This window comes from Talaromyces proteolyticus, assembly GCF_021365285.1.
Source record: "Talaromyces proteolyticus strain PMI_201 chromosome Unknown BGW36scaffold_5, whole genome shotgun sequence".
NCBI classification, from domain to species: Eukaryota; Fungi; Ascomycota; class Eurotiomycetes; order Eurotiales; family Trichocomaceae; genus Talaromyces; species Talaromyces proteolyticus.
The window spans coordinates 249,612-263,345 of NW_025764281.1; the positions used below are offsets into that span (position 1 = coordinate 249,612).

General features: G+C 45.2%; 5 protein-coding genes across 5 annotated transcripts; 2 read left to right on the plus strand and 3 right to left on the minus strand.

The window, feature by feature from the left end:
• Positions 1–59: 59 nt before the first annotated feature.
• BGW36DRAFT_426055 (uncharacterized protein) lies at positions 60–3,806 on the minus strand (the record flags this gene model as incomplete). Its single annotated transcript, XM_046220211.1, has 5 exons — positions 60–272; positions 323–647; positions 704–1,023; positions 1,080–2,333; positions 2,385–3,806. 5 exons carry the CDS (start codon positions 3,804–3,806, stop codon positions 60–62), a joined length of 3,534 nt encoding a protein of 1,177 aa, XP_046072807.1.
• Positions 3,807–5,829: 2,023 nt separating this feature from the next.
• Positions 5,830–7,208, plus strand: BGW36DRAFT_144407 (small GTP-binding protein). Its single transcript, XM_046209457.1, has 6 exons — positions 5,830–6,182; positions 6,253–6,265; positions 6,355–6,445; positions 6,504–6,802; positions 6,861–6,941; positions 6,999–7,208. Exons 1-6 carry the CDS (start codon positions 6,162–6,164, stop codon positions 7,124–7,126), a joined length of 633 nt encoding a protein of 210 aa, XP_046072808.1. The 5' UTR covers positions 5,830–6,161; the 3' UTR covers positions 7,127–7,208.
• A 971-nt stretch (positions 7,209–8,179) lies between these two features.
• Positions 8,180–9,569, minus strand: BGW36DRAFT_448258 (uncharacterized protein; the record flags this gene model as incomplete). The annotated part of the gene is made up of 5 exons (XM_046221748.1): positions 8,180–8,319; positions 8,342–8,516; positions 8,591–8,721; positions 8,793–8,983; positions 9,043–9,569. 5 exons carry the CDS (start codon positions 9,567–9,569, stop codon positions 8,180–8,182), a joined length of 1,164 nt encoding a protein of 387 aa, XP_046072809.1.
• Positions 9,570–11,519: 1,950 nt separating this feature from the next.
• Positions 11,520–11,882, plus strand: BGW36DRAFT_357886 (uncharacterized protein; the record flags this gene model as incomplete). Its single annotated transcript, XM_046213916.1, has 1 exon — positions 11,520–11,882. One exon carries the CDS (start codon positions 11,520–11,522, stop codon positions 11,880–11,882), a length of 363 nt encoding a protein of 120 aa, XP_046072810.1.
• An 18-nt stretch (positions 11,883–11,900) lies between these two features.
• BGW36DRAFT_144475 (uncharacterized protein) lies at positions 11,901–13,218 on the minus strand. The gene is made up of 3 exons (XM_046209458.1): positions 13,206–13,218; positions 12,594–13,149; positions 11,901–12,542 (listed from the first exon to the last, which is right to left on the minus strand). The coding sequence occupies exons 2-3, from the start codon at positions 13,006–13,008 to the stop codon at positions 12,328–12,330; spliced, it is 630 nt and encodes a 209-aa protein (XP_046072811.1). The 5' UTR covers positions 13,009–13,149; positions 13,206–13,218; the 3' UTR covers positions 11,901–12,327.
• Positions 13,219–13,734: the final 516 nt, after the last annotated feature.

Sequence of the window (13,734 nt, forward strand, 5' to 3'; positions counted from 1 at the left end):
ATAGCCACGTCCTAACACACATACAGCAGTAGCAGCTGAAAAATACGACATAAATAGTCTCATTTAGAGCTATTTTTCCCATCCGAGCTCCTCCTGAACTCGGTTGGCTTCGGCAGCGTCCCCAGTTTATGAGCTTGCGGATCCCATACCACGGTGTGTGGCTTTTCTGGGAGTGGTTTCGACGCATCATTCTGAGCCAACCACTTTGTGTAATTCTCCTTTTTGACGTTCCATCTTTGGTAGAAATCATTGATTCCACGGCATACTTCGATCTAGATATAATAAGCATATGGGGAGATACACTAAACGATATTGAACTTACATGCGTCCAACTCCGCCATGGCTCTCTTGGCTCATCGAGAGTGATTATGCAGAACCGTCTCATGGATGCGGCGTTGAGAAGGGACCAGGTTGAGAAAATCTCACAGAGGTAGTCTGTGGCTCGGTTTGCTCGTGCAGTTGCATCGGATGGGGCTGGAGACTCTTTGTCATCTTGAGCTTTGACTTTGGGCATGTCTTGTATTGAAACGACCGAGGTCTCAAGGCATGGGTCAGCTAATTGGTCGAGGTCGCGTGCTTCCATTGGCCAGTTGGATGGCTCTCCTCTACAGTAGATGTAGCCAATCAGAACAGCCATTACTTCAAATCTGAAGAGGTATTAGCAACTATTCCAGTTTTATATCTGCGAAATGCTTTCACTAACCGAGGGTCTTTGTCCGACATCATCTCCAACCACTCTAGGATATTCGGACGGAACATCATTCGGTAACTACCTGGAAGTTTTGAATAAGCGTAATCTCGAAACCAAGCAAGGATAATGATTGCTGCATCTGGATCATGTCGCATCACATCCTCAGTCATGAGGAAGCCTGCTCCGTTAGGGAATATTCTCTGGAAATGCACTTCTGGGTCGAGATTTGGAATGAACCCATCTAATGAAGCATTCCAAAAGTTGAATGATGTACTTCTTGTAAGATTATAGAATCCAGGAAGAGTATAGTATCCTATAAAACTATGGTGGAACTAGACAGAAATGGATTTAGTCAAAATATAAGAAAAAGGACACTTTTGATACATACCAATGCAACCCCTGATTGGGATTTCGCAAATTTCTCCCAGTCGTTGGGTTTACGATTAGACAACACAATTGCAAAGTGACTTTCAAGAAAATGTTCCAATACTTGATAATCCCCATCAGCCTCTTCAGGAAAGTACAGATAAAAGCAATTTGTAAAATTTGCTCGCCAGCTAGTGTTGACGGCAGCAAGATTGTGAAAGTCCAACTTGAACACTCTAGGGAACACTTTCTTGATGTATTCCGTGGAATCAATATTTTCCTTGTTGTCTGCATCCAACATCTCCACATCTTGTCTGTTTTCGAGGTCTTTCTTTTCTGATGTCGCCTTTGAGGGATCAGGATTCGGCGGTGTGTCATCAGTAATTTCCATGGCAGCCGGGTCCGTAAATGAAGCATTTGATGGTTTTTCCTGAAGAGAAAAGGTAGTGAGAGAGCTAGTGTGCTCGGTGGCTTGTTTATCATTTGGAGAGCGATTAGGCTCAGTGGCAGACCTTTCAAGAGGTCCAATATCCGAGACTGCATCTCGAACGACAAGTCGGACCGAACTTGAAATAGCGTTCTTGTCACTGACAGAATGTGTCGTTGCGGTGTTTTCTTTAATATTAGAATGGTCTGTTGGCGTTTTTTCTCGTATAATTATTGGCGGGCCCTTTGAACTATCTGACCCTCTATCACTGGGGGCGCTTAAACCGGAATCTTTGCTGGGCTTTGGGGTAGACTTCACAGCTATTCCAGAAATTGTATTTGTTGATCGTGAAGGACCTGGTGTCTTGGTGATCTTGCGTACTTTCAAAGGAGATGGTGTAGGTTGTGTGGATAGAGATTTCATATCTAAGCGTGGAGGAGAAGGAATAGTCTGTGATGATAGTCTTCGTGATAGAAAACCTTCCAGCCTAGGTTCCATCGATTCATGAAATCGTCCTTGTCGTTCTGGTCTTGCCAGCCTGCCGACGCCCTCGTCAGGAATGTCTTGAGCAGGCCTGGTACGAGATGGGCGTGGTAGTAGACCAGCCATTCCTGCAATCCCTAACGATCCATCTGGAGCGGTGTATGAATACCTGTTCAGGAATTGAAAGCTTTTTGACCCTGTTGGATAGCAGAAAAGAGTCACCGAATACACTGGGTGAGCACCATTGGGAATCCTGGAGATTCCAACAAGATCTTTGTCCAGCAAAAGTTTGGAAAGCACGGTGAGCTTTGCCTGTGTGTCAGCGAAAGCGGTTATACAACCATTGAAATGGATGTCACTGCCTAACTATGATTAACTCTGTTAGTATTTGTGGTCAGGGGTACGGGCGAAGCTTACCTTATCAGTGAGAGCCCTGTATTGTTCCAAGCTGCAAAGTTCATCAAAATGGATGTTGATATCCCGAGCCTCCTTACGCTTGTAAATCGTTCTGCGAGCGGATTCTGACAAATTACAAACCGAAACGTCACCAACTCCCACATCATCGTGACCATAGAATAGCTGACAAAGAAGGTCCCCTTTCCTACTCAGTTCACGAGCTCCAATCTTATATACCCTACCAGAACTCTTCATTGAACGTGGGCCCGGTTTGCGTATCGTTGTGGTTTTCATTATAGGTGAATTTGATGATCGAAGGCCAGAAACAACACGAACAAGACTTGAAGGACTGGCCCCAACAACTGGGTTGGCCATTGAGGAAGTGGCCGCACTAGCAATAGTTGCGCTAATGACTGGGTCATCGTCATCATCATCATCATCCTCCTGTTCAACAAAAAGGCTATCATTGGCATTATTCCGCTGACCTCTCAAATATGACGACATCTGGAAAGGTGTCCAGTCTCCAGGCTTCCGCAGCTCCAATTGACCTCGATCCGGTTCATGATCCATCTTCGCAGCTTTGTCGAACTTGTTCGTAGTAGAGAAGAGCTTCCAGGTTTTATTCTCCTCGGCTGAATGATTTTGCTTCTCTTTCGCTCGTTGCAAGACGTCCACGAGACCTTTATTCGGATTGCGGCCTTCCAATACGGCCATGCCAACAGGCTCAGGTATTGCAAGTGTGGGCCTTTCTGCCCGGCGAGGTGCGGTTTGGGAGGCGGGAGCTGTCTTAGCTGCATGTTTCTGCCCTTCCGGTGGTTGTGGCTGGGTTTGCTCCCCATGAGACTGGTCCATCTGATCTTTCTTCGATATTTTGGCGCTTGGCAGTCGCCTTTGTCTGACAGGTATGCCGTTGTCACCACCATCAGTCGGAGATTCCCCAGCAGATTTCCTTGAATTTCGCCCATGTTCAGCCTCTCTTTCAATTGAGGACCCTTCTTTGGATATTTCGAGTAAGCTGACCCTAGCTCGCTTTTCCCTCCGCCGACGTTTACGTTCGTCTCTGGCATCTTCTGAGGCTTCAAGCCTTGCTTCCCATGCCTCGACATCGAAAGGGGCCCGAATACCTTGCTGGATAGCAAGACGCTTCCTTTTCCACGCTTTGAGAGTGTCACTATCATTAAATGAAGAGGCTGGCTCCCACGTACAACGCAAATCCGAATACCCTTTCCATTTTACGAGATACATCTTAGCTCCGTATCGAATATCTTGGGCATAAACGGTTTCAACTTCGTACTCTTCTTGCGCCTCACTTTCAACAGTCGAGGTGAGTGAAATCTCATCATCGTCTCGTTTTCGTAAGGGGTTTGAAGGTGGTACGGAGCTTGCAGCACCGGAACCAAAAGACACGGAGGAGGGCCCAAGGCTGGAGTTTGTTTCGGCCATTGCTTTCACACCATCGCCAGTGTTGACTGGGTAGTTTGGTATGATAGAAGGCAGCAATCTCTAAAGATGATATGATAGTGTTGAAACTTGAATCAAGTGGAAGAAGTTTGTGGAACAAAAATGGTGGTTCGTGAAGGTGAAGGAGGAACAAGGCTGTCAGGCAAGAGGGGCTGTTTGATACCTGCCTTGTTTGTAGCCATGGTAAACGGTCACCAGTATCATCGGTACCTTCCCATTTGCAGATATATCAGTTTGCAGTATCTAAATGGCATTTTCCATGTCATGCATCGTGCAAATCTCGCCATTGTAGCTTCATATTTCTCTTCATGGAGACGGCCAAATGATACTCGCGCTTAGTCATCAGCATTAGCTAGGCAGGTTAATCTCACTTGGGATGGATTTACAATCACGTTTAAAAGACAAGGTGATAGTGATAGGTAGCTCTAATCGAGCAATGCTACTCATACTGCTAGTAAGACTTTCCTATTATGTCACTCTTGAAGCTATATACACATGTGTAACAGAGCGAAGCAAGGGTTGGAAATTCCATAAGCACTGGGTCACGTGTCTACCGATAGAGCTATTAGCTATCATTAACTTTTGAGCTGTGTCTCAGTGGTCGAATACTTATTCGACTATCTGGAATTGTATCAATAAATGTGTATCTATCGCTTGGCGCTTAATAACTGAAAATGACTCGGAAAATTGCTCATAAATCAAGGGGTATATATACATTCCGAAAAAGCAGCTTTTGTTATCATGAATCATCCTAGACATCACTATCATACACTTATTACCTGAAAATGTCGCTCAATCATAAAATATCGTCGTTCCAACGCCTATAGAGGCATCCCTTTCCGAGTCAGGAGCTTTTCTATTCGTGCCTTCATCGTATCTACCAATTTGTTGATTTCTTTTGTAGTAATTTTGTCCCACTCCTCCAAGACAGCAATCTTCAGCTGGACCTTGTCGCCGATACTTCTTTTCTGGAGCCTCTTCTTCAAAAGAAGCATGACGTCCTTGAAAACGTTGAGGTCCGGCGATGCCCCTGGATTGCGAAGATAGGGTAACTGTACCGAATCCAGATAGGCGTGCACCAAGTTTTGACCAGGTGCCGGGCTCTCTTGGCCTCCGCTGGAGCTGTCTAGGTATATTAGCCGCCTTACCGTCGCGATAGGTTGCACGTTGGGTTGTAATATTTGAGAAATATAATCACGCTGGCTAAGACTCGTATAATCAGTATCTTCGGTGTTGAGGAAAATAAGGGGGCTCTTGTAGTCGTAGCCGATCATTGCCCAGCAATGGAATATCGCCTTGTCGGTGCCTTCTCGCGATTGAAGACAGCCTTCGCACAGTCGCTCATCCTTCCGGTTGAAGACCTTCGCTTTTCTCGTCGTGCCAAGGCCAAAATTAACAAAGTCGTTAAATAAGACAGACCGCCACTCATTCTGCCATCTTTGGTGCGCGAGAGCATATTGCATCCGCTCATCCCGCGATTGGTTCGTTAACCACTTCTGCTGGCACGCGATTCTCTTGCAGTAACCTTCTTTGATCATATAATTTCGTATCGTTTGGAGGTGGACGCCATCGACACCCACGGCATTCCCCAGGTCCTCCCAAGAAACATCATCATTCGAATTCTCGAGAAGGCGAATCATTTTCTGGGTGAGGTCATCGCTGATCTTCTTCGGTCGACCGCGCCTGTCCGACTTCTTCGAGACACGGCCTTCCGCCTTTGGCATTTTTGGCAGTGCATTTTGATCGGGCCGGCTTGGGTGCGTTCTGTTTGTTTTCTCGACCTGCGGGCGAACCTGGGGTACCTGATTGCCCATCCTTTGCATATAGATAAACGTATTAGGCATTGGAGGAGCTGGGTTCTGCGGCATCTGAGCGCCGGGGACGCCTGTAGGGCCCGGGTTGAAAACGTTGCGCAATCCTCGTATCATCGACATGCTCTCTGCTGCTTGTTTGCCTCCTCTGCTCGATACAGCCCTGTACGAGGCAAGAAAACGCAGCTATACAGGTCACGTGTGAACCGCTAAACCGTATTGGGCGCCCAGTCAGTGCTCGGCGGGAAGCCACAGTCGACCTCCTGCTGAGGACGAGGGCTGCGCAGGCATTCATTTTATTGTTCAAAGCTGCCTTGACTCAAATCGAATCACTCATCTCCAGCTCTTCTCCTGATAAGACTCTGTGCTCTACCATCACCTCGACTCCTCGCTCCACGGCCATTGTTTTGACATTGGAACCAGTCCACCTCCCACTTGCTCCACCTATTCTCCCGCTATTCCTCGCCGCCACGTTTAGTTTGAGAAATCACCATCTCCTTTTCTCGCCCAGTGAACGACAGACACCATGGCTAACGACGAGTATGATGTGAGTCACTTCTTCCGCAATATCGCGAAACAACCTTTATAGAACTGGCCTAATTTTGTCTTGTGTGTAGTTTCTTTTCAAGGGTACGTCCCCTTTCCTCTTTGCTCCTTACTTGGGATGAATGATACAGGATGTATATACGGAATGAACGGTTGCTGATTTCGGTGTCTAGTCGTCCTTATTGGAGACTCTGGTGTTGGAAAGTCTAATCTTTTGAGTCGGTTTACTCGCAACGAGTTTAACCTCGATTCCAAGTCCACTATGTGAGCTGCGACTGATAAGACGAACCAAATCTCCGGAGAAAACGCTAACACCCCACAGTGGTGTTGAGTTTGCAACACGCTCGATCCAGGTTGACTCGAAAACCATCAAAGCTCAGATCTGGGATACTGCTGGACAAGAGCGATACCGTGCCATTACCTCAGCCTACTACCGCGGTGCCGTCGGAGCTCTGCTCGTTTATGACATCAGCAAGCATCAGACTTACGATGGTGTAACCCGGTGGTTAAAGGAGCTGCGAGGCCATGCCGATTCAAATATTGTCATCATGCTGGTTGGAAACAAGAGCGATTTGAGACATTTGCGTGCCGTGCCTACAGAAGATGCCAAGCAGTTTGCCAGTAAGCAACATTCATCGCACAAAACACGGTTTTGCGGCCATTTTGCTGATAATCTCAGGCGAAAACAACTTGTCCTTTATTGAAACCTCTGCCCTCGATGCGAGCAATGTCGAGCTTGCTTTCCAGAACATCCTGACAGGTTAGTTTCACACCTGTCAATAATATCAATATCAGTGACTCATGAGACGTCGAATAGAAATTTACGGTATCGTTTCGAGCAAGGCTTTGGATCAAGGCGAGGGTGGTCAAAACTCTGTTCCCATGGGCCACGTGATCGATGTCAGCAAGTCTGTAGACCCGGAAACGAAACAAGGATGCTGTTAAGAGGACAGTTTCGGAGAAGACGAAATGCCGTGATTACGATTTTACTATTTATCCAATATGACATGGGAATGGGTATCTTGACTTGGTTCTGGAAGTTGCCGGAGGTAATGGGATGGACCAACGGTTTAATCAAGATAGGGAATGAACAAGGCAGGGACTTGGGTCAACCATCACTAGCAAGAACAAGGTTGTTCGGTTTTGGCTGATGATTCGTTATGTCTTTGATAGCTTTCCGTGCACCCTCTGACCTTTCGCCCTTGAAGATGGCATCTTCTCTTCTCTGTTTGACCTTACTCCTACGTGGTATTTTCGGCCTTCTCACCCACACTTCATGTACCCTATGAACCGCATGGTCCATTTTTTTTTCCCTTCCCTTTTGAGGTCAGGCGCCTTTTTGATTGCTACTACATGCTCAGTTTTTATAGTGATGAGATGTGTTTTTTTTTTGCCTAGTTGAAGGTCCATTCGTAGTTACAGTTATATGTAATAATGATTTTTGGAGGTTCTGCACTAATAAAGTTATTAACCAGCCTAGATATTCGCCTATCGCCCTTACATCTCACTCTCATCTTTCCGAAAAGTTTACACTTCACCACTTAAAAAACGGTTGTGCTCTTCATAAATTTCCGTATTCGGCTCGTATATGACCTCGTGTCATCCAGACACAAACATGATGTAAAAATGCTATCAGGGGTATGAAGTTTTCATAATAAAACAATCACGCAATAGACCAAAGAAACATTGAAATGAAGATAGCACGAGGGCGATCAACATATTTAATCTAGCGACTGAAAGTGCTATAAAGCGTAGGAAAACCCGTCAAAACAACATCTGCAAGGGCGCGAGCCCCCATCCACTTCTTATAAAGCATAAACTTATTATACAAAGATTACATATTTGATAGTTCATCTTTCCCCAGCTGGGGAGAATTAATATGACACTCGTTCCGGGTAAAAGAAAAACCACAACATATGCGTTTTTTTTTATGGTGGTATTATCGAATGCGTGTTCTCCCCTGGCCGACGTGCGAGTCAATGTTCCATCTGGGAGCACCTAAATCCTGCAGTTCCTCCTGCTCGCCACTTGAATTGACCCGCTCGATTGAACGGAGTCTCTTTGGTTTGCCCATTGGATCTTTTTTGGCGTGTTTTGTGAGTCTGTGTTGTGACGACGAAGGGGAGGGTTGGTGATGGCTGGAGCCATCTCGCAGAGGACCTCGCAGTGTGATGGTCTGCCAAAGCTCCCTGCAGGCCGTTTGCGAGGATATTATGTACACGACCGTGTTCCAGAAGGCTTGCAGTGGGAACACGAATGATGCAGCGTAGTTGAGGCCGAAGTTGACTGAGTTTGGGTTGACGAGGGCATATATTCGATTGGCACTTGATGGGACCTGATATACATGTGTTATCACATCAAATATCTCAATAGCATTTCGGTATACAATAAATTAGGGGCTGTGCATACCCAAGTTATCAGCAGCGCGATAAAAAACAGAAAAGCAACTCGAGCATACAGCCATGCTTCGGGATCAGCCTCATTCTGCGCAACTTGTCGAGTCAGGTTCCTCATTCTCAGTGCTGCTGGTCTAGAACGGACTTGCGGATCAGCTTCGATATCAACCGAGTATGGATTTTCAACAGCGCCACGATCAAGGGTTGCTCGACACCTCTGACATTGGTAGCGGTTTCCTTGTTGACAATGGGCCGCTCCTCACTAGTAACCTCGACTTCAATGACGATGGCACTGAAAAGTGGGTTCTCATTCAATGGGTTCATAAAACCCTCCAGGCTCTCGCGCTTATCCCAGACGACTTTGGCTGCTCGGCTGTAGATGTACAAGGCAAGGATAATAGCAGCCCTAGATTCTGTTAGATCTGGATAGTTGCTAAGATCAAGCTTGGGCTGGGAAACACTCACCAAACGATCCCGTAGAGAAAGACCATACGCATGAAATCCCACTCAGTGGTGATCCAGCACCAAATAATAGCCGGTCCATACATTGGACCCCTTTCATGCGTCGTAATAAAGAGGAAGGCAAATGCGGGAATAAATGAGAGTCCATAGCAAGCTAGCAGGTAGAAAGGGTCCAGAGACCGAAGCTTTTCAACAGTGTATCCGCGGAAGAAGACCAGGTAGACGTTAATCGCCATACAAAACGCCCAGTAGCAGTCAACACCGAGAAACATCTGAACCAAAAAGGCCTGGAAATCGCAAACGGCAGTGCGAGCACCAGCGTGAGGCCCGATTTCAGATATCAATGCCGCGGTATTCGATCCCAGGTTCCCGAAACATGCAAAGAAAATTAATCGGTTGATCGGCTTGTTGAAACCGGGGGCGAGTAGGTATGTTGAGACAATGAAGAGTATGCCAACAATAGATATTGCTGAAGTTACTCGCTCTGTAACGGCCAATGCCCACAACTGATCTGCCGTGAGAGTCGGCATGTTATTTAGTTGATTGCTTGCCGTTCTCTACAAGGAGGTCAAAGGTAGCTTTGTACAAACATAGACCCAATGGGAGCTCACAAGAAAGTTATCTCGAAAAAAGTCTTATTCCAAAGTAAGGAGAAAAGGGGCCCGCATTGGCAGAGTGTGGGGATGTCTATAAAGTGTAGGGACTCGGAAAAGAACTGCTTGTGTGTTGATTCAAGAGGAGATTGCCTGACTGTTAGACTAAATGTCGATCTCCACAAGAATTTAGTAGAATTCAGCAAGGGACTACCTGAAATTCTGTATGAGCCGGCGTAGTCATACTAAGAGTCATAGTTCGTCAGCGGAATGGAGACAATACTTTATTTTGAGCATGACAGAAGAGGTCTAGCAGTAATACGCGGTGCATTCACGTGTGGCAACAGCTCCACTGTCATCTCATCCTTGTGGGAATATCCATTGGATAGGAACCGATTCCAAAATCCGAAATATAAATTGCATCGGCGGGAGGCAATTGAAGGATTTGAGCAGGACATGTCTATCACACGAACGAAATGAAAATGAACTATGAAACTTGCTGCAAATGTTGACCTTATTAGCAAGCTTGCATCCTTCTTTGTCTTGGTTATGCTAAGCTAGAGCTCAATAGCTCTAGTTTTGCATATCACTTTTCACCAGATCTAGTGTTCTTTTTGTTCAGGTGGTTTAAATTCCATTTTTACTGTATTTAACGTCCACTTTATTCAAATAGAGCTCCAGGATGTTTTTAATATCACTTTTGCCCTAATTTTAGCATCCTTTCTGTTTGGCGGAGTCACTTCATCTGATTAAACCCAATTTTGACCAAATTTAGCGTGTTTTATATTCAGGTGGGTTCATGTTGTCTGTTTGAAATAAGTTTTGACCAGATTTGTCTTATTCTCTGGGTAGAAGATAGTCGTCAGAAATATCAGCATCCCCACGTAGATTCCCTAGAGCAGCTCTTTGATTTGACTGTCGCCGAATCATGCCTTATAGAAGATCACCAGCCGGATAGTTGGCTCATGCTTGATGAATTATGGCGGGCAAAACAGTATCCAGGAGGCACGTACGGAGATCGGAGTGGCTGTATGATCGGGGCTTTAGCTTGGTAGCTGACCTCGGAGGATGGGAGCGCCGCCAGATGATTGATTAGTGACACGGTAGCACAGTAAACTCCACAGACTACTCTCCGGTGACTTCCTTATCATCCCACGGTGGAGGGTGCCAAGTTTGAGAACTTGTGCTCTAGTTTGGAGGTTGTCATCACCAATGGATATTTGATCGCTAATAACAAAACATTCCCTACCTCCTGATTTCATTTCGAAGCACTGTGCCGATGAGGAATACTTCCCAAACGAGTACCACTCTATGTTTAAGACTGAGGGTGCGTAATCATCTTCCTCTTAAGCACGAAAATTGGCCTTCAGATAACGCTAACAATCTTCTCACTGGCAGAAGTATTCACTAAGTTTACACATCATCCCTTTAAATGATTTGAAGAGCTATTATGACACGTGCCCCGAAACCAATCCTGTGTTTTATCGAATAGTGTGCCAACTACCTGAAACCTGATTACCAGATAAGTGGATATCTGTATATCCTCCAAGTCACCTATTAGATAGACCACTAGTAAGCTTTAAAAAAATAATAAGAACAAGTCAACGAGGAATACACTTGGATACCCTAGGAGGCGGCCACAACGAGAGGACTTTGTCACTGTTACCCATTTCCACACACCACAGCCCTGTTACTCGATATATTCCACAAGCATAACGAACGCAGCAAACCAAGCAAGGCATATGACTATGTCAGCTGATAGTTTCGTGAGCAGTTGTTCACACAGTAAGGAGCTAGAAAGAACAGGATCAACCCCACAAACGAACCAGACGCGACTCACCGCCTGAAAAGAATGATCAGCCCACGCTGTGTTCGTATTTCTTAGCAATGTCAGTTAAGGAGCGCCTGGACTTCCTTTCTTGGTTATTCCAATGCGGGCTGTCGCAATATATGTCTGTTGCTAGTCGGGAATTTCCCTTGAAACGAGGCGAGATAGTTGATAAGCCGCTAGGATCTCCTAAACCGCAGCGTCATCATCCCTCGATTACACGTCGCAATTCATGTGCAACTACGACCAGGTCGAGAAAGGGCAAAGCGTGGGATTCTGAAGAAATTAAGCTTCTCATACAGTTGAAGGAACAGAACTTCTCAGGGTCTGCAATTACGAGGGCATTTGCAGAACAATTTCTGGGAAGGTCGAAAGGCTCTATTCAAGTATATTGGAGCACAAGTCTGAAGCATTTGCACTGATTGTACATAACCACTAGAGCTTGCTCATGTCCGACTTAGTTAGATAGATGTGTTTTGGAACGAAGTCGCATTCAAGCATCTGTCTTGCAGATCATCATATCCATCAACCCAATCTTCTATTGCAACCAGCCTCGTCATTATGCAACTCTGTCGCTTTGTAAATGCTTCGTGTTCAGCTGTTCCTTGCAACTCAATGATCTAAATCTGACATTTACTCTACCCCTTCATCAGCCACTCATTGTATAATACTCCTAAAGACGTTGGCCGCTCTTCAGGGTTCCACTGCAAGGTCATCTAAAACCACCGCGAATATCCTTTTTTGTCTGCTCCCTTCCAGTTACCTGACCTGTTCCACTTCTTGTACTCCCAACAAGGAGAACACATCCTCCAAGTTGTCAAACGTCCCGTCACAGCAGCGTACTTATTTCACATAAATTTTGAAAGGTCACCGAGCCATCCAGTCCTCAGAGTTATCAAAAAACGCTTCATTATATGGATAAGATTCTAACCATTCTTCTGGGGCTATCGAAGTGCAGGACTTGGTATAAAACTCCGTAAGAGTATCGTTGAGAGCCACTAGTGTCATCGGGTAGGAGGGTTGAAGAGTGAACCGTGAATCTTGCTCGCGGTAAAGGGTTAAATAGTTTGATATTGTAGTCCCTATGGGAAATCATTACACAGTCAGTTAGCAGGTAATCAACAGCTAATTACCTTTCAAAACGCGTAGATAATGAGGGCTAGCTGGGAGCTGTCCATTATCGACAGCATCTAGATAATTGTCAAATGATCGTCGAGTTACTTCTTGCATGAAATGGGTGTTTGGCATGAATAGCGCCCCATTTGAAACTGTGATGGTCATGAGTAGCATCACCCAGAAAATATTGAAAGAAATACCATCCAGACTTATCTTTGGATGAACCAACCCGTCATTTGCAATTTCCACACCATCCTCCCATTCCCAATCGTCCTGTTCCAATCTCTTGTCAAAGAGTTTCGACTCACGTTGTACCTGAAATCGGTATGATGTTGTGGGAAATAAAGAATGAAATGATATATATGAAAGGCTTCGACGGTTTTGATAATGTGCAGTAAATCCCGAAAGGGGACGTGAAAGAGATCGGAACATTTTTGAAATGTGTGTACAAGCTGTTATACAAACTGAGACGGACCGATTTGTGTGGAAAGAACCAGTGTTGTTTATTCAAAATTTCTGAAGTGTTTTGCATGCGCCTGGCATGATGTTGTCAATCTACTGAGAGGCGGGATTCTGATCGATTTAGTAAGAAATTATGAAAGAACTCGAGAAGTTCGCCATCAAAGTACCTTGAGAGACTTTGACTGGTTTAAGCAAGAGTAAATAATAAATCCAAGAATTGAACAACGATAGTGACATAGTTCACAGCAGACGACTTGATATACTTGTGCTTGATAAACTATGTTACCCGCAATTAGTCAAGAGTAGTCATGATCACGATATTTTGTTCTTAAATTTCATGAAATAAGTGCAATAATATCAGTAATTCTCCGTACATTTTGATGTATTGACCTTGGTCGTTCTACCTTATTATTGCATTCCAAATCGTGTTCTGCAATAATACAGGTGCAAATGATGTAATTAAGACTGACTTGGTAATAGTTGCAACCAGCATGGACATCACCAGCGAATATATCGATTGAAGTTGACGCTCCGTATTTGAACGCGTTGATGGACAATGAAACCTATGATTCTCCTCTGTAAATCACGTGGTGAATCGTAAGATCGGAAAAGGGTTTCATACTAAACAAAAATCGGCCAATCACATGGCACATAAACCAATACCGCTCGTTTGCATTCTGCACCGACACCGACAAT